Genomic DNA, 18598 nt, shown 5'->3' on the forward strand with positions numbered 1-18598 from the left:
TACTTGAAAACTTGCAAAATTGATCAGTGGTAGAGCTCATTCTTACCATATATGAGGCCCTGGGTTGAATACCCAGCCCACACACAAAAAAATGCATTTCATATTTGAAGTATGGACAATTTATTCTTTTTATTTTTTTAGTTGCCGATTACTTTTATTTTATTTATTTATATGTGGTGCTGAGAATCGAACCCAGTGCCTCACACATGCCAAGCAAGTGCGATACCACTGAGCCACAGCCACAGCCCCATGGACAATTTATTCTTGTTCCTGTTGTTTAAAAGAAAGAGAGAGGGACACACACAAAAAGAGAGAGAGGAGAGAAAGAGAAAGCCCAGAAGGGACACAATTTTCCAAAAAGCTCAGATGGAGGGTAGTAAGTATTTCTAAACCTCAGTTTCACATCAGAATCACTGTAGGTAGCTTAAAACACCTGGGACCCATGTGGCAGTGGGGGCAGGTATGGAGCAAGAATGGTTAATGGGTGCAGTTGGAAGGAGGAATCATTTCTAATGTCCTATAGCATAGTAGGATAACTAGAGTTGACAAATACTTAATTATATATTTTAAAATAGCTAATAGGATTTTGAATATTCATAACACAAAGAAACGACAAATGTTTGAGGCAATAAGTAAACCAGTTACCCTCATCTGATCAGTACACACTGTATACATGCATTGAAACATCATGCAATATCCCCCAAATTTTACAATTATTAGGTAGCAATTAAAAATCTTTAGTATCTTTATTTTATGTATTTCTTTTTTTTATATGTATTTCTTTTTATGTGATGCTGAGGATGGAACCCAGTGCCTCACACATGCTAGGCAAGTGCTCTATCACTAAGCCACAACCCCAACTTAATTTTTTAAGTCCTAGGGTCCATCTGCAACCCAGATCTGTAAATTTAGAAGGTGGCATCCAGGCATCCATATTTTTTTAACTCCCTCAGAGATTCCAACATGTAGCCAGTGTTGAGAACTGGTGGATGTGGGAAATAAGCAAATTTGAGGAATGCAAGGTATAAGGAAGCATGCAGGGCATGAAAAGGATCCGAAGTGTAGGGGAAATACAGGCCGAGGAAGGGATGCCCACAGTAGAGGAGTTCAATGGGAAAGGGGGATCTAGGGAGAATTATAGTGGTTGGAATTTAAAAACTAGGAAAAAAGCATGCCTGTGAATGAAGCATGTGTACATTGAAACTTTATTCTGTCTCCTATGAAATGAATGTCTGCAAGTAAAGACAGGTCTTGAGGAAGGAAAGATAGGTATGCTGGGAAAAAAGGGGACTGAAGGAACCTAGGCTGAGACCTCATCACAGTTCTGGCTACTATTCAACAGGGTCCTAATGCCAAAGTCAGACCCTTAGTAGCACTGGGACTTTGTCACACACAACACTCTGTGAGTTTTGGAGAAAAATGAGTCCCTTGATATCTCTGCCACCCCCACTTGTGACATCATGGAAACTTCTTTGTGACTGGCTCCCAAACACAGCAGCCAGCCCCCATCCGTGGTGAGGCAGCTAAAAGTGTGACAGGCTTGTGATAAGGGACTGGAGTCAACAAGTGGCAGAGGAGGATGGTAGGACAGACCCCTTCACTCTGGAAGCCCACTGGACTAGAAACAAGATGGGTTCCAAGGTGGGAGATGGCCCCTCACAGTGTCCATGAGTGACAGAGGAAGGGAAAAGATGAAGGAAGGCAGGGAGGGCCAAATCCCAGCCAAGTCAGGACAACTCCCATCCCCTGCCCCAGAGCCTTAAAAAGTGCAGGCACCTGCTGGGTTAAAGGGGACATCTTTATTGGCTGAACAAAGAGAGAAGGCACAGTTGATAGTGATGCTTCTAGAAGCACTGGGTCTCAGGGTCACTTGTTTGAAGCCCAGTTTCCTCCAAGACGGCTATACTGACCATCATCATGATCTCGGAGAGGCTAAGAGGTAAAAAGGGAGACAGTGAGACAGGGTCAAAGCTCTTCTGCCCTCTCCAGACACCCTCAATGATGGCTTCTAGAATGCTCCACAAATGCACGTGACACATAGTGTCAGCTTCTCCATTCCCACTCACTCCTCCTTCTGATCTTGTCTCCCTCCTCTCAGGGCTCACCTGATAGAGCTGCTCGTTCCTCAGTAGAGTTTGAGTGTCCACAGCTAGAAGAACAAGGGAAGGAGTATCATTAGGGGTGAGGGGGAAAGGGATAATGATACCCATGAAAGCTACAGAGGGGTCTGCAGCTGGTCATATCCTCAAAAGTCTACATGAGCAATATGGGTGCACAAGTTTTTTCAATATCTAGTGGTAGAACATGGCAAGAATGACCCCCAGATGAGACCAAATCTACCATCAGCCCCATTCTTCAGAAGGAGCATGAGTTTGTTGATTCATATTCTCTGTTTCTCTACTAACCTCCAGAGAGTCTTCCAGTCTCATGGCCTGTAAAGCAGTAGACTCCCAAAGCAAGGAGCAGAGTGGCAATAATGTCAGCAACGATGATGCCAGCCAAGGTGCCTGGATGCAGCTCCACACAGTTCTGGCACACTGGGGAAGAGGAGGAGTAGAGAGTTTCCAAGATCAGGGAACCATATCTGCCTCCTGTGGCAGCCCTAGGATCTCTCATACTAAGACCCAAACTTCATTAAGATCCTACTGATGGCCTTGCTATATCCATCTCTCCCCTATCCCAAGGAATTCCCGAAAAGACACCCAAGAAGTAATCTTGGCTTGATAGAACCTTAAACTAGGTAATGGGCTAAATCCCTCTGCCAACCAAGCCTGTGGTAACAAGGCCCCTACCACTCTGCCTTGCTGGGTCAAGCTCTCTCTCCCTCTCTGAAGACCTCCAGATTTGACTCATGACATTACAAGAGTAACCCCAGTTTATTTAGAGAACAGACTGTTTCATTTCAGAGGCCCGCCATTCCAATCCAATGGGTCCAGGAGGCACATACTTCGATAATATATTTGCACAGTGGACTTCTTCTTGTCAATCCCTTCACACACATACGTTCCTCGTGGGTCCAGGATGCGTTTTCCCAAGTCCAGATTTTTATTGACTGCTAACTGTGTTCCCACTGTGCCTTCTAGCCACATGACACTGGAATTGCATTGCAAAAGCACCTTGTCCTCAATTTCCAACACAGAGGGGCTCACACTCGAGGGGCTCACTAAGGGAAAGAAAAATACCATAATCAGAGAGAGCTGTTTGGTCTACACAAGACCCCTATTCTGCTGAGGATCACTTTGGGAGTACAGGATAGTCATGGTTTCTAATGAGAGAGGCAGAAGTGATAAGAGAAAGAGTTCAGGAAGTGAACTGCAGATCAGGAAGGTTATGAAGCCGTAGTAGAAGTAGAGAGCAGGCCCTGAGGGACTTGGGGCAAAAGAAGAAGCCGTGAAGCTGGGTTGATCCAAGAACCTTCCTGAAAATGCATTCAGACCACTGATTAGAAGAAGGAGGGGAGAATAGACTGCTGCAGTTCCCAGGAAACTTGGAAAGGCTCAAGAATGTTCCCAGGTTGGAGAGGTCTGCAATTATTCTACTAGAAGCCTTCTAATTCTACTCCCCAATCAACTATAACACTACCACTTCAACGACTCATCCTCTTTCCTCCCCCTTGTCTCTTCCCCAATATCCACCAGAGGAATGGGACACTCACTCCTCAAGCCTCCCCCAGGCTTTAGACGATGGCTGGGGTGGGGAGTTGCTGCTATAAACTACCAGCCCAACGATCCAGATTTACGAGAGCAAATCTCATGTAAAGATTTTCAGTTGTTTCACACTTGCTTATGAGAAGAAGGACAGAAAAAAAATATTTATCAAATTTATTATTGATGCTTCACACACAAATCTTGTGGGGAGTTTAAGGCCAGAGGTGAGTCCAGATTCTTTCTAGAGCCACTGAATTTCTTTGACAGCCTGAGAGCATCTCCACAAGGGCACTGGAATCTATAATACTCATCCCAGGGAAAAGTGAAACTTATGTTCTCCCTGAGCTTCATATTCAGGGATTTGGATATAAAAACATTCTTAGAAAATAGTTATTTCTCCTGCATCTGAAGAAAGTCAGGAGTATATGTGTGCACACTCAGGGAGACATATGTATATCAAGTACTTTACTTCCTAGAGCCATGTCTTTGGAATTGTTTCTAGCAGAATTGCTGGGTGTTCCAGGGTTGCTGTGAATTAGGATGACTATTTAACCCAGTTTTCCTGAGAGTAAGAGGATTCTGGGACATGGAATTTTCAGAGCTCTCTTGTTTTGTTTTCTTTTGTTTTGTGGTACTGGAGATTAAACCCAGGGCCTCACACATGCTAGTCTAGTGCTCTGTCACTAAGCTATATCCCCAGCTCCATTTCAGTTTACTTTTTTTCTTTTTCTTTTCTTTTTTTGAGACAGTGTCTCAGTATGTTGCCAAGGCTGGTTTTGAAATTCTCCTACTTCAAGGAATTCTCCTACTTCACCTTCCTAAGCAGCTGTGATTCTGTTTTAAAACCAACCTAAGACAAGAGCTGGGTGCAGTGAAGCACAGCAGTAATCCCAGCTGCTAGGAGACTGAGACAGAAGGACAGCAAGTTCAAGGTCAGCCTCTACAATTTAACAGGATCCTCTCTTAAGATAAATAAAAATAAAAATAAAAAAAGGGCTGTGGGTGTAGCTCTGTTAGATCACCTCTGGGTTCAATCCCCCGAACCACAACAAACAGGGACGTATTAGTATACTATTGACCATGTAATGATCTCCACACACCAATCTGCCCTTCTGCTTTCTCAACCTAAAATTAATTTTTCTCTTAAAGCATTCCCCTGAGTCCTGGAACATGACTCCAGATGGTCACATAATGATGGACAAATGAATAAGAGCCCTGAAAATACTGGAAGGAGTGCACATAGTTCCACTAAGGCACACACATACTGATCAATTTCCTATAGATCTCTGGCCTAAGCTCTTTAAGGAGAGACATTCAGGGCCAACATGTGCCCTGGCTAGAATAAATTGAAGCTAAGCACCTCTTTTCTACCTCTCAACCTTGCCCTCCTGACACCTAGAGTGTTGTTCTCAATGGAACAACATTGAGAAGCACTTTCCAGTGGACCTCTCTCCCAGTAGTAATGTCCTTTGCAGGGACCCTCTGCCACCTGCTTGGAGAAGCCTTACTTACCTTGATGGAGAATGGCAGACAGTATCAGATGGGACAGAAACCTGCTGAGTTCCATTTTTTGGTAGAATTCACCCAGCAGATAGAGCCAGGTCAAGGAACTACCAGCCAGAGTGAAAGATACCTTCCCCCAAATGATTCATGGGTATGCGGAAAATGTAAAGAGTGGGGGAGGAGCTGTAAGATGTCTGCCTCTCTGCTCTCTGCCTTTGATGAAAGGAGTAGGTCGGGGTGGGGTAGGAAGGAAGCAGTTGCAAATTGTTCTTTCTCTGAGCAGGGAGCTTGGGGTAGGGACGGAAGTCAAAGTAGAGAATATGGAGAAGGTTGCCTGGACTTCTAGGAGGTGAATGGAGATTTAGGACAGCCTTTCCTGAGTCATTGGTGAAAAATGAGAACTTCACAGTCCCTGTAGACAACCTAACTACATTTACTTACTAGTTAAAAACTGCCACTTCTCATAGCCCCTTGAGAGAAGATATGACCCCCATTGCACAATCCTATCAGCTAGTTTCCTCCCATTTCTGGTATTTCTCAGGACCCTTCCCTGGGCAGACTGGGACACCAGATGGAACAGCTTCTAGCCACTGGGAAATTGGACTTCAGAGCATCGCAAGCCAGAGACTTGAATCCCAGCTCCACTACGAGAGCCAGGCATGGAATTCTCCAGAGCCTCATTCTCAGTATCATTATAAGGATTTGAAAAAAGGTGTTTGTATAGTGTCTGCCACATCAGATGTGCTCCATAAGAGGAAGTCATTAATAACAATATAATCAACTCCCTGGCAAAATTAAGCCTTCCCAGGAGACAATGTACTTTTTCCCCTTATGACCTGTAGGGATTTGAAACTCCATACTTCTACAATAGGACTGAGCCATGTCTGTCCTGCTCACTGCTGGGATTTTGTGACAGGCACATAACAGAGCTCTGTGAATTTCTGTTGGTCACTGATTGACTGGATGAGGGAGACAGGGACCTCAGATTCTGGAAACTCAATCCAGGCCTTACCCCTGGAAATGTGATGGCAGTCCTGTTGAAATTCTCCAATCTACTTTCTTCCAGGCAGGCACCACTTTGATGATCTCAAAAAAATAGTGACAAAAATTCCTGAATGAAGGCCTAGTCAGAGGTGCTTTTGCACATGGAGTTCCAGCTCCAAGCACCTGAGAATCCTGCCTAAAGTCATTAGTTATAGCATCAAGTGACAACTGGCTGCAATCCTAGCAACAACAGGAAGCAGGATGTTTATCTCTCTCATGAAGAAAAGAGGTCAGGATCATACCCGCAACCTAGCATCCAAAGGGGTTCTCAGGGCAAGCCAAGTCTCTGAGTGGAAATTCAGTTCTCTCTCCCTCTCCCTCCTTACCACCTCCTCTGTACTCCTTAACAGAAAAACAAGAGGCATCTATCTGCACCTGCAGCCCTAAGAAAGCCCCTGCTGCCCACACTTGAAGCAGGGAGGCGCTGGGTTCTTGCCTTTGTGCAGGGGCCCTAGGTGCTGGGCGGAGCGAAACCAGTTGCTGCTCTGGCTGGCTGGCTGCTAAGGCTTGCTCCACACTTCTGCCAAGAAGAGTAGAAACTGACATGGAGCAGGGGAAGGGTCTGACTCGCTTCATCCTGGCTACCATTCTTCTTCAAGGTAAGAACCGCTAGGGGGTCTGGCAACCTGGGGAAGGGCTCACTGGTAGAGGCCATCACCAGAAAGACAGGGCTGCTGGAATCCTAACCTTGAACCTACCTTAGCAGTCACCCTGGAATTCAAAGAAGGAAAGGCAAAAATGAAACTTCTTACTGTTCTCAACTAGAGAGAAGTAATGTCTCAAAGGGGTTCTTATCTCTGAGAAATCAAAATAGAGGGCTTAACTGAGAAGACCCTGCTGCCGCCATCTTAGGCTTGAATGTAGCCCAAAAGAGCACAGGCAAGAAAACGGAAAGGGAAAGGTACGTATTCTCTGATTCAGAAATGGGCTTAGCAGTAGACCTGTGAAGCATTCACTCACTCACTCACTTGGTCAGTTGGCCAACTGGTCCACAAGAATGGGTAAGATCCAAATGGGCAGATAGTGCAAAAGGATAAAAAGATAAATAAAAAGTTTCTGCTCTAAAGAGCTTATGGTGTAATTACAGAGTTAAATTTCAATGTTGCCATACTGAGCATAAGGTGCAATCAGGGTTGCCTTAATGAATGTCCAGTTTAAAATATCCAGTGGTCATCTGGAGTCTGAACACATGGAGGGAAGCCAAAACCACTATAGTTATTGATATTGTGCAAGTACCATGTGATATGTCAGGATGGAACTGTAAGACACCAACTCTTATGGGATAATTAGAGGGGAGAAAAAAAAAAAACTCAAGAAAGCAATGAAAGAATGGTCAAGGACCTGAAATAATCAGAAGAGTACAAAGCATGGAATAGACAGCTTCCAGAGGAGAGAATTACCAAGAGTATGAAATGTTAGCGAGAGTCCAACCACATAAGAACATATTTAAAATTTAGGTTTGTGGGATCTGGCAAAATAAAAGTCATGAGTAATTAAATAAGAACAGTTTTGGTGGAATAGTGTGAGTGAAAACCTAATGGATGAAGGCAGGTGATAAAGGGCAGTGAGTATAGGCTACTCTTGAAAGAAACTGAATGAAAGGCAGGAGAGATGGAGCAGGAGGCAGAGGTAAAAGTACAGTCTAAGAAGAAATATTTTTGAGGGTAAGAGAAACTTGAGCACGTTTGTTGATGTCGGAAGTACAGAGCTAGGAAGGGAGTCAAAGGCACCGAGGGTAAGGCAATGTTACCTGCTGGGACTAGCAGAAAGGAAATACAGATGGCTTGGCCATTGGGAGACTTGTAAAGAGAAAGAAGCTGGAGAAAAAGCTAACAGGACCTGTGTTCTCAAAAAAACTAAGTGGAAGGCAATATCACCCGCTGAAACTGAGCTGATGATAGCCAAGTGGGAAACTTAAGAAGACAGGGAGAGTGTGAGATTATTTCTGAGAGAAAAGGGATAAAGAGCGAGGTAACACAGGTTAGAGGGCAGCCCTGGAGCTGGAGGGAGCTAGCTGCATATAGTGAAAAGAGCTTTGGATCAAGCAATAGAAATGTGAGCTCCAGGTCCAGCTCAGACACCAATGAGCTGTGTGTGCACTCTGGAACAAGGCCTCCAACCCTCTGGGCTCAGTTCTCTTAACAATCAATCCAGAAATTTTGCTATGGGAGCTCTCAAGTTCTGAAAGGAAGCAACACTCAGATGTAACAAACATCAGCAATAGTTCCATTTCCTTCCTTTGGAATCTTGAGTTTGAAGCAAGGGACTCTTTGGTGATCAATTCTTGGGGAGAAGGGCTGCTAAGAAATATATATATATATTTGAAAGAAATAGAGAGGGCAAGGCCTTGGGGAGTTCTGAACACAAAGTGTCTATGGCCTCTCCCTGGGGAATCAGAACCCATCACCTTCCCAGCAACCATGAAGCTCCATTACGTTATTATAGAGGTGCCTCCACAGAGTTACAGTTGATTGAATCATTGGCCAGTTAACTGAATTCCATCTCAGCCACTCCCCTCCCAGGATTGGCAGCAGTGACTTCAAAGCCCCATATGGTTGGTCTTGACCAGGCCCATCCTGAGTCATTGCCTTAGCATGAGCTCAAGTACAGCCCAAGTACCAAGAATAGCAGATGCACTGCATCACTCATGAATTCCAAGGGCTAGAAACTCCCATCCAGGAAGCTGGGACAAAAACCAAACAAATTCTTCATTATAATGTTGACTTCAATTCAGTAATTTAGGCTACATCCAGGAATGTGGGAACAGATTCTGTCATTCCCATGGGTTAGAATCCCTCTTGATCTTGACCTCAAATGACCATGAGAATACTTCAGGGCATCACAATAACTCCATGCCCACCTGATCCTCTCTCTGTTGTCTACAGGTGCTGTGGCCCAGTCAAAGAAAGGTAGGAAAAAAAGACTTCTTTCTGTCCCCAATCTCTGAGGAAATTCATAGAAATGTGACTTGCTACAGAAGTAGTGCACACCTCTAAACGCAACTCCTTGGAGTATTACAAGTTCCAGACCAGCTTCAGCAACTTAGCAAGACCCTTAGCAATTAGTGAGACCCTGTCTCAAAATAAAAAATAAAAAGGGATGTGGCTCAGTGGTAAAGCACACCTGGATTTAATGCCCAATACTGAAAATAAAAAGTCCCTCAGGAGGAAACAGTTTTAGAAAAGATGAGGTGAAGGGTGATAGATAGCTGCTATCTCCATTATCAACAAAATCAGCCCTGCTGCAACCTGTTCTGGGCAGCTTTCCTATAGATAAGCAATGTCTGGTCCTTGCAGGAGAAAGAGGAACCTGGTAAATAGATAGGTCACATGTAACTGTGACCTGTGAGCCATTAGCGTTGGTATCACCTAGGAGTATGTTTATAATGCAGAATCTCTCCTCACTAGGACTACACATTGGGAAGTTTGAGGCACAACTTTATTACTACACTAAAGGTCTTCTCCTGGTACTCTGAGGTAGAGAGAATTTCAGAGGCAAGACCCTTAACAGAATATCGGGCTTTTCCTTTTCAGAATACCATCTGATAAAAGTGAATGACAATCGAGAAGATGGTTCAGTACTTCTGACTTGTGACTTGACCGACAAATACATACAATGGTTTAAAGATTCTCCAAATACACTTGTCCAAAATACAAGTGAAAAAACATTCAATATAGGAAGTAATGCCAAAGACCCTCAAGGGATATATTGGTGCGGAGGATCAAACAACATTTCAAGGCCATTCCAAGTTTATTATAGAAGTATGTAATCCCCTTTGGTTTGTTTGTTGTGAAATTAAGCGGTGCTTACTCTTCTGGTGAGATTACTGTCTAGGATGAAGGTAGAAATAGATACTGAACAGTGAGTACAGTAATAGCCATTTCTCTTCATCTCAGTTTGCTTCTTCTTTTTTTTTTTTTTTTTTTTTTTTTTTTTTTGCTGGGAGGTAGGTACTGGGGATTGAACTCAGGGGCACTCCACTACTGAGCCACATCCCCAGCCCTATTTTGTATTTCATTTAGAGACAGGGTCTCTCTGAGTTACTTTTAGCACCTCGCTTTTTGAGGGGCTGGCTTTGAACTTGCAATCCTGCTGTCTCAGCCTCCCAAGCCGCTGGGATTACAGGCACTGCTTTTTTAACAAGACAGTTTTCTCATCTTTTTGAAAAAGCATAATTAGTCCTGTAAACACTGGCTTACTTTTGGTTGGGCCCCATGAATTGGAGAAGTTTAGCAACACTGGTAAACTGAGTTGGGTGGGGAAGTGGGAATGTAAGGAAGATTACAAGGTGAGCAGCAGTGAAGAGAGGGATACAGGGGTGGGGAGAACAGGACCTGGGTTTTCTTCTATTCCACATAGTTCCTGGGCTTCCCTAGGACTTCTCAGTAAGGAACATTGAGAAACATTGAGTTCTTGGTCCAAGGATCTTCCCTAACCATACCTCTAACAGAGGGAGAAGCCTGCCGCCCCAGACAGAAGCGTTGTTGCTGGTAGGCAGGAGAAAAAGATCCAGGAAGAACAACACTCACACCCTATGGGAGGCTCATGCCTCACTGTGCCTGGTTTCCCCCAGTGTGTCAGAACTGCATTGAGCTAAATGCAGCCACCGTATCTGGCTTCATCTTCGCTGAAATCATCAGCATTTTCTTCCTTGCTGTTGGAGTCTACTTTATTGCTGGACAGGACGGAGTTCGCCAGTCAAGAGGTAAAAGAGGGCTGAGGGTATGGCCTAGTGGTAGAGCACCTGGCTAGCATGCATAAGTCCCTGGATTAGATCCCCTGCACCACAAAAACAAAATGAGGAGGTAAAAAAATGTTCTTACCTGAGATGTGGAACCACCCGAGACCTTACCTTTCCTTCCTACCAAAATAGACCCAATAACAGAGACCATGCTGGCACTTGTTGCAATGTGCAGACTTGGGTGAGGCAGGAAAGAGACATTTGGTGTTACCCCAGTATATTTACCTGTTCCAAGACCCAACCTCCTCTGATTTGTTCTCTGTGTTTTTTGAAAACTCTTTACTGAAGTAAAACTTACATATAGAAAAGTGAATCACAAGCTTACAGCTGAAAACATTCAACAAAACAAACATCCATGCATCCAGCACCCAGTTTAAGAAAGAAAGTATTGGCCTGGGATTGTGGCTCAGTGGTAGAGTGCTTGCCTAGCATGTGTGAGACACTGGGTTTGATTCTCAGTACCACATACCAATAAATGAGTAAAATAAAGGTCCATCAACAACTAAAATTTTAAATATATATATATAAAGTAAGAAAGAAAATATCAACAACATCATAGAAGCTCCTCTTAGGGTCATTTTCAACCACTACCCATCCCACTACCCCACTACTATCCTGACTTCTAACAACAGAGATCAATGTATCCTATTTCATTGTGGTTGTTCTTTAGGCAAATGAACTCATGCAATAAGAATTCTTGTGCATGGCTTCTCTCAAAAATACATTTATGAGATTTATCCATGTTCTTGTATATTGTTGATTCTTACACTATTTAGTATTCCATTGAGTGAATATGGTTTTTTTTTTTTTTTTTTTTTTTTTTGTTGTTGTTCAGGGACACTTAACCATGGAGCCACATCCCAGCCCTTTTTTATATTTAGAGACAGAGTCTCCCTGAGTTACTAAGGGCCTTGCTAAGTTGCTAAGGCTGACTTTGAACTCATGATCTTCCTGCCTGTCTCCTAAGCCACTGGGATTTTAGGCATGCACTGCCATGCCCAAATGGACCATATTTTTAATACTAAACACAAATATTCCTTTTGTTTTTATCCTTCCAAGAAATAAAAAAAATAATATGAGATTGAAAATTTTATCAAAATACCAATGTCAATTTATCATTCTTATGTATGTATATTTTATTTTTTGTGCAGCTTCAGACAAGCAGACTCTGTTGCCCAATGACCAGCTTTACCAGGTAAGGGATAAGGAATGAAAGACACAATGCCATCATTAGTTGGGAGGAAACTTGGGGAGAGAAGCAAATCATTTAGAAACTACTATACTGAGATGAACCACTTACAGCATACCAAATGATAAGATGATTGTCCTTTTGAGCAGAATGGGAAAAATAAAGAGAAGGACTTGAAAGAGACTGAGGAAAAGTTGAAGAATATACTGAGAGGGACACATAAAAAAGCTATATACAGAGCCTCCCTCTCCTCATCTTCTTTTGGCCCCTAGGAACATAAAGCACCCACTCCATATCCTTGCACATAAAAAGCATTCAGCTAACCAGGCATGGTGACACCCACCTGTAATCCCAGAGACTTGGGAGGCTGAGGATCCCAGTTTGAGGCCAGCCTCAGCAATTTAGCAAAACTGTATTTCAAAATAAAAAAACAAAAAGGGATGGGATGTAGCTCAGAGGTAGAGCACCACTAGATTCAAACCAGAAAGAAGGAAAGGAAGAAAGGAAGGGAAAGAAAGAAAGGAAGAAAACAGACAAGCCAGGCACAATGGCACACACCTGTAATCCCAGCAGCTCAGGAGACTGAGGCAAAAGGATTTCAAGTTCAAAGCCAGCCTCAGCAACTTAGAAAGACATGAAGCAACTTAAAGGCTGTCTTTAAAAAAATTTTAAATTAAAAATGCTGGAGATGTGGCTCAGTGGTTGAGCACCCCTGGATTAAATCCCCAATACCAAAAGAAGAGGAGGAGGAGGAGGAGGGAAGAGAAAGGAAAAATAATTCAATCAGTATGCACCATATTAATTAAGAGTGGGTAGGAAAGATGGGTTTACTACTTTGCTGTCCTCTTCAGCCTCTCAAGGATCGGGAAGATGACCAGTACAGCCGTCTTCAAGGAAACCACCAAAGGAAGAAGTGACCTCAGGACTCAAGAGTAGGTGGTTCTTAAACACCAGTTCAGAGTAAGTGCCTTTACATCTCCTCTCCCCCAACTGCTGCCAAGTATGACTCTCTTCCCCAAGCAGCTACAAAGATGTGTGTGTGTGTGTGTGAGAGAGAGAGAGAGAGAGAGAGAGAGAGAGAGAGAGAGAGAGAGAGAGATATGCATGAGAAGCAGTTGACTGTGGAGTCCCTTATCTACAAATACTGGGACCAGTACTGGTTACCTTGACCTAAGAAAATATGAATGCTGTGTGTAGCCAAATCCTCTTAGAGCAGGGCCTCAAGCCACAGAGATGCTAAATATTAACCTTATTAGTGTCTCTCCACATCCTATTAGCATTTTGGGCTAGTTGATTCTTTGGGTTGTCCTGTGCAGATGCCAATAGTAGCCCCATTATTATTTGGGGCTTACTGAAAGCGTTATTTGATTTTCCAACTAATTGCAATTTTTCTTTTTTTAATCCAGGTGTTCTCCCTTCTACTGAGTTCTCAGAATCAAAGCAATACATTTTGGAGAGCTCTCAGCAGAGAGATTTTGAGCCCTAATTCTAAACTCCAGGATTGTAGAGATGACAAACAAAGAGGAGGGGCCACCAGAGCAAATTTGGGTTTTTCTCAAAATAAAAGTCAAGGCTGGAGATATGGTTCAATAATAGAGCACTTGTTTATCTGTCTAGCATGTATGAACTCTGTGAGGCCCTGGGTTCAAACTGGGTGGCGGGGGTGGTGGTAGGGGGGATAAAAATAAGAACAATGTGGTGTTTCAAGAGTGCCACCTATTGGTAAAAATGTAAATTGAAAGTAAAAAATAACCCCTCTATTAGAACAGATTTTTTTTTTTTTTTACGTTTTAATTTTTACTGTTTTTGTATAGGTCATAGTTCATGTGGCTCAAACATGCAGTGTCACTTGCATTCCTATCTACCAGTTGCCTTCTCCATAGGTAAACCAGTTTCTTATATAGCTTCCCAAAGGGGTGTGTGTGTGTGTGTGTGTGTGTGTGTGTGTGTGTATCTTCTGGGCATTAAAGAGAAAATTCTCAATTACACATTTTTTCCCTTCCCCTATTTTTCACATAGATGATACCATACTAGATATATTTCATTTCCCCTAATAAAACCTGAAGATTATATATTCCAAATAAAAATAACTATAAAATGCAGACACATTGTATAGATTGATTTTAGTCATTTATTGATGGACATTTAAGTTGGTTCTAATCTTTCTCTTAAAACAGTGCTACAATGCCTAACATATTACTGTCATTTTAAAATAATTGCATTGAATTGAAATTTGTGTGCCACAAAATTCACCTATTTTTAAGTGATTCACCTGTTCTCAGAATTTTTAGCAAATTTACCCTTCACCATTACCATAATTCAGTCTTAGAACATTTCCTTATAACATCATTCTCTTAAGATGTGCTGTTTTGCCATCTCTCTGTTCTCACCCTCAGCCCCAGGTAACCACAAATCTTTTCTGATTTTTGTTTTGTTTTTTGTTTGTTTGTTACCAGGTACTGAACCCAGGGGTGCTTAACCACTGAACACCCCAAGCCATTTTTGTTTATTATTTTGAGACAAGATCTCAATAAGTTGCTTAGGCCTCACTTAAATTGCTGAGGCTGGCCTCAAACTTGCCATCCTCTTTTCTCAGCCTCCTGAGTTGCTGGGATTGCAGTGTGCACCACCACACCCAGGTTTTCTGTCTCTTAGGCTTGCCTTTTCTGAACATTTCATATAAATGGAATCAGACAGCATGAATCTTTATATCCTTTAGTATGTTTTCAGGGTTCATCCATGTTGTAACATGTTTCAGAATTTTGTTTCATTGTTGCTGAAATTCATTTTATGGATACTCCCATTTTGTTTATCCATTCACCAATAATTGGACATTTGGGTTGTTTCCATTTTTGCCTACTATAAATAATGCTAATATGAACATTCTCAAGCAATTCTTTGTGTAAATATGTTTCAATTTTCTTGGTTAGATAACTAGAAGTGAAGAATTTCTAGATTACATATCAAATTCATGATTAACATTTTAAGAAACTGCCAATTTTTTTCCCAAACTGGCCAAACTATCTTACATTCCCATCAACAATGTATGAGGACCACTATTTTTCTGTATCCTCACCAATATTTATCACTGTCCATTTTTTAAAATATTTTTAATTGTCAATGGATCTTTATTTATTTATATGTGGTACTCAGAATTGAACCCTCTGCCTCACACATGCTAGGCAAGTGCTCTACCACTGAGCCATGACCCCAGCCCATATCACTGTGCATTTTAAAATAGTTATTTTAGTGGATATAAAATAATATCATAGCCTTTGGGGGTAGGTACCAGGGATTGAACTCAGGGGTAGTAAACCACTGAGCCACATCCCCAGCCATATTTTGTATTTTATTTAGAGACAGGGTCTCCCTGAGTTGCTTAACAGCTCACTTTTGCTGAGGATGGCTTTGAACTCGCCATCCTCCTGCCTCAGCCTCCTGAGCCGCTGGAATTACAGGCATGCACCACCACACCCAGCAATAACATAGTCTTAATATGCATTTCCTTAATGGCTAATGAACATCTATTCATGAATTTATTAGCTGTTCATATGTCTTTAGTGAAATGTCTATTCAGATCTTTTGCCCATTTTTAATTGGTTAGTTTATCTTCTTACCATTCAGTTGAAAAAGTTCTTTACATATTTTTTAATACAAATTCTTTATCAAATACATAATTTGGAAATATTTTCTGCAGTTTTTTCCACTTTTTTTTTTTTTTTTTTGGTACTGGAAATTGAACCCAGGGACTCTACCACTGAGCTACATCCCAGCACTTTTTAAAAATTTTTGAGATGGAGTCTGTCAAAATTGCCCAGGAAATTTTACAATCTTCCTTTTCAGTCTTCCAAGTATCTGGGACTACAGGAGTGTACCACCAAATCCAGCACTTTTCACTTACCTCCATGGTATCAAATTCAAGGCCTCACACATATTGGTACAAGCCAACACTCTGAATTATACCCCTCAGCCTTCCCCATCCCCCTTTTTAAAGGGTCTAAATTTTGTAGACCGACCTTGAACTTGCAATCTTCCTGCTTCAAAGACCCAAGAAACTGAGATTACTGGCGTGTGTCACTGCACCTAGCTGTGTTGCATTTCCCCGCTCCCTGCCCCCCAGGTACTGAGGATTGAATCCAGGACCTTGTGCCAGCTGGGCAAGCACTCTACCACTGAGCTAGACCCCAGCTCTAATGATTATATTTGTGATGTCATCTCTAAGAAGTTTTTGCCAAATCCATGATCACTAAGATTTTTCTCCTGCCTTATTTTTATAATTTTTAGTGTTTGTTTTAGCTCTAATGATAAATGTCATTTTGAACAAGCTTAAAGATTATTTATAACAAGAACAAATAAATGAAATTGTTGAACCATCATGCATTTGCATTGTAGCTTTATTAAATGTTGACAAAGTGTACTTCATAGAGGTTATACTAATATACACTATCAATAACAATAAACAAATGTGCTTGTTACTCCACACATCATATATTGTTAAAATATTTGAACTGTGCCAGACAGGGTCTCGCTGAGTTACTGAGGACCTCACTAGATTGCTGAAGCTTTGAACTCATGATCCCCCTTCCTCAACCTCCTGAGCTGCTGGGATTACAGGCGTGTGCTACCACGACCAGCAATCCCCAGCTCTTTTTTATTTTTAATTTTGATGCAGTCTCACAAAATTGACCAGGCTAGCCTAGAACTTGCAATCCTAGTAGCTAGATTACAGGCATGTCCCACAGCACCCACTTTTAAGCCAGATAGATAGCTGCCTAGATATTCCAGAAATATTTATTGAATAATCTATCTTGCACCCATTAATTTATTTTATTTTGCAGTGTTGGTGATTGAACCCAAAGTCTTGTGTACATTAGACAAGGGCTCTACTACTGCAACATCCCCAGTTAAATACTATGTTACAACTCCACTCTCAAAGGATTATAAGTTTCAGGAAGGAAAAAAAAAAAACCTGGGTTTTTTATTTCACTATGTTATCTCAAGGAACCAGAACAGTGTAGGCATTCTAAAGACTGCATAATGCTTTTTGTGTGTATGTGGTTAAAATATGCATAATATAAAACTTATCATTTTAACAAGTCTTAAGTGTACTATTCAATGACATTAAATACCTTCACATTGCCGTACAGCTATCACCAATATACGTTTCCAGAACTTTTTCATCATCCTGAACAAAAATCATGTATTCATTAGAAAACAATTACCCACTCCTTTCTCCACCATCCCTTGGTAATCTTTATTCTACTGACTGACTCTATGACTTTGTCTATTATGGGTACTACATGTAAGTTGAATCATATAGAATTGTCATATATGGCTAATTTCACCTAGCATGATGTTTTCAAAGTCCATCCATGTGGTGGCATGCATTTATTCCTTTTAAAGGTCAAATGATAGTCTGCAGTATTTATATATTTTGTCCATCATTTATTTGTAGGTAGACATTCAGGGTTTTTTTTTTCTCGTTTGGTTATTATGAATAATGCTAGTATGAACACGGGTGTCCAAGTGCCAGTTAAGTCCCTGCTTTCAATTCTTTTGAGCATCGGTTTTGAAGTGGAATTGCTGGTCATATAATAATACTATGTTTAACTTTTTGAGAAACCATCAAACTGTTTTCCAAGTGGTGCATTTTTTTACATCCCCCATCAGAATCGCATAAGCTTCCAACTTAACATCTTCACCAACATCTGTCTTCTATTTTTTTGATAAAACCCATCAATAGTAGTAGTGAAGCAGCAGTATCTTATTACAGTTTTGATCATCATTTCCCCAATGACTACTGATGTTGGGTATCTTCTTTGTAGCAATATCTAATCAAGGTTTCACCCATCTGTGAATTAGATTGTTTGGTATTTTGTCAATGTATTGTAGGAGTTCTTTATATATTCTTGATATTAATCCTTTATCACATATATGGCTTACAAAATTTTTCTCATTCTATGAATTGTCTTTTTTGCACAGTGCTTCTATTTTTAAAAGTATGCAGCTCCCATTACTCTTGCATATTTCAAAACGAACCTGTGGATTGTATGCTGTTGCCACTGTAAAATCCAATTTTTTTTAAAAATCGCACATTATCTGGCACCTACACATGCTCAAATCTTAGTTGTTATTGCTGTCATTGTTACTGCTTCACAAATAATAATCTACGAAAAGTTACAGAAGCTGCTTCGGAAAGGTATGGTACCAGTGGGAAAATCCCTACAGAGTTTACGACCAGAACCAGAGATCACAAAGTTATATCTGCGCTAGATGCTACGATTTCCAAAGACCACCCTCATATACCACTAACTTCCAAACCACTTCGCCCAACAGACCCCCACCTCCGATCCCAACACGATTCCAGGGCCATTTTCGGCCACTTCCGCCCCGCCACAGCAGGCTTCAAACAAGCTAGCGCGTGCGCAGTGGGGATGTTTGCGTGCCATTTCTCTGCAAGGGCGGACGCATCCC

General features: G+C 41.7%; 2 protein-coding genes across 4 annotated transcripts; one reads left to right on the top strand and one right to left on the bottom strand.

Annotated features, from left to right (window-relative positions):
• Positions 1 to 1780: 1780 nt before the first annotated feature.
• Cd3d (CD3 delta subunit of T-cell receptor complex) lies at positions 1781 to 18595 on the bottom strand. 3 transcript variants are annotated; one of them, XM_078047081.1, is made up of 6 exons: positions 18469 to 18595; positions 17254 to 17309; positions 2948 to 3163; positions 2406 to 2537; positions 2106 to 2149; positions 1781 to 1932 (listed from the first exon to the last, which is right to left on the bottom strand). In XM_078047081.1, exons 1-6 carry the CDS (start codon positions 18495 to 18497, stop codon positions 1867 to 1869), a joined length of 543 nt encoding a protein of 180 aa, XP_077903207.1. In that variant the 5' UTR covers positions 18498 to 18595; the 3' UTR covers positions 1781 to 1866. The 3 variants fall into 3 exon arrangements, with proteins under 3 accessions (XP_077903207.1, XP_077903208.1, XP_005328381.2); XM_078047082.1 differs by lacking the exons at positions 17254 to 17309; positions 18469 to 18595 and adding an exon at positions 12959 to 13162; XM_005328324.5 differs by lacking the exons at positions 17254 to 17309; positions 18469 to 18595 and adding an exon at positions 5160 to 5352.
• Positions 6442 to 13702, top strand: Cd3g (CD3 gamma subunit of T-cell receptor complex). The gene is made up of 7 exons (XM_005328325.5): positions 6442 to 6793; positions 9080 to 9103; positions 9728 to 9955; positions 10768 to 10899; positions 12087 to 12130; positions 12976 to 13084; positions 13531 to 13702. The coding sequence occupies exons 1-6, from the start codon at positions 6739 to 6741 to the stop codon at positions 13039 to 13041; spliced, it is 549 nt and encodes a 182-aa protein (XP_005328382.2). The 5' UTR covers positions 6442 to 6738; the 3' UTR covers positions 13042 to 13084; positions 13531 to 13702.
• Positions 18596 to 18598: the final 3 nt, after the last annotated feature.

The sequence above is a fragment of the Ictidomys tridecemlineatus genome, chromosome 4, assembly GCF_052094955.1.
Source record: "Ictidomys tridecemlineatus isolate mIctTri1 chromosome 4, mIctTri1.hap1, whole genome shotgun sequence".
Classification (NCBI taxonomy): domain Eukaryota; kingdom Metazoa; phylum Chordata; class Mammalia; order Rodentia; family Sciuridae; genus Ictidomys; species Ictidomys tridecemlineatus.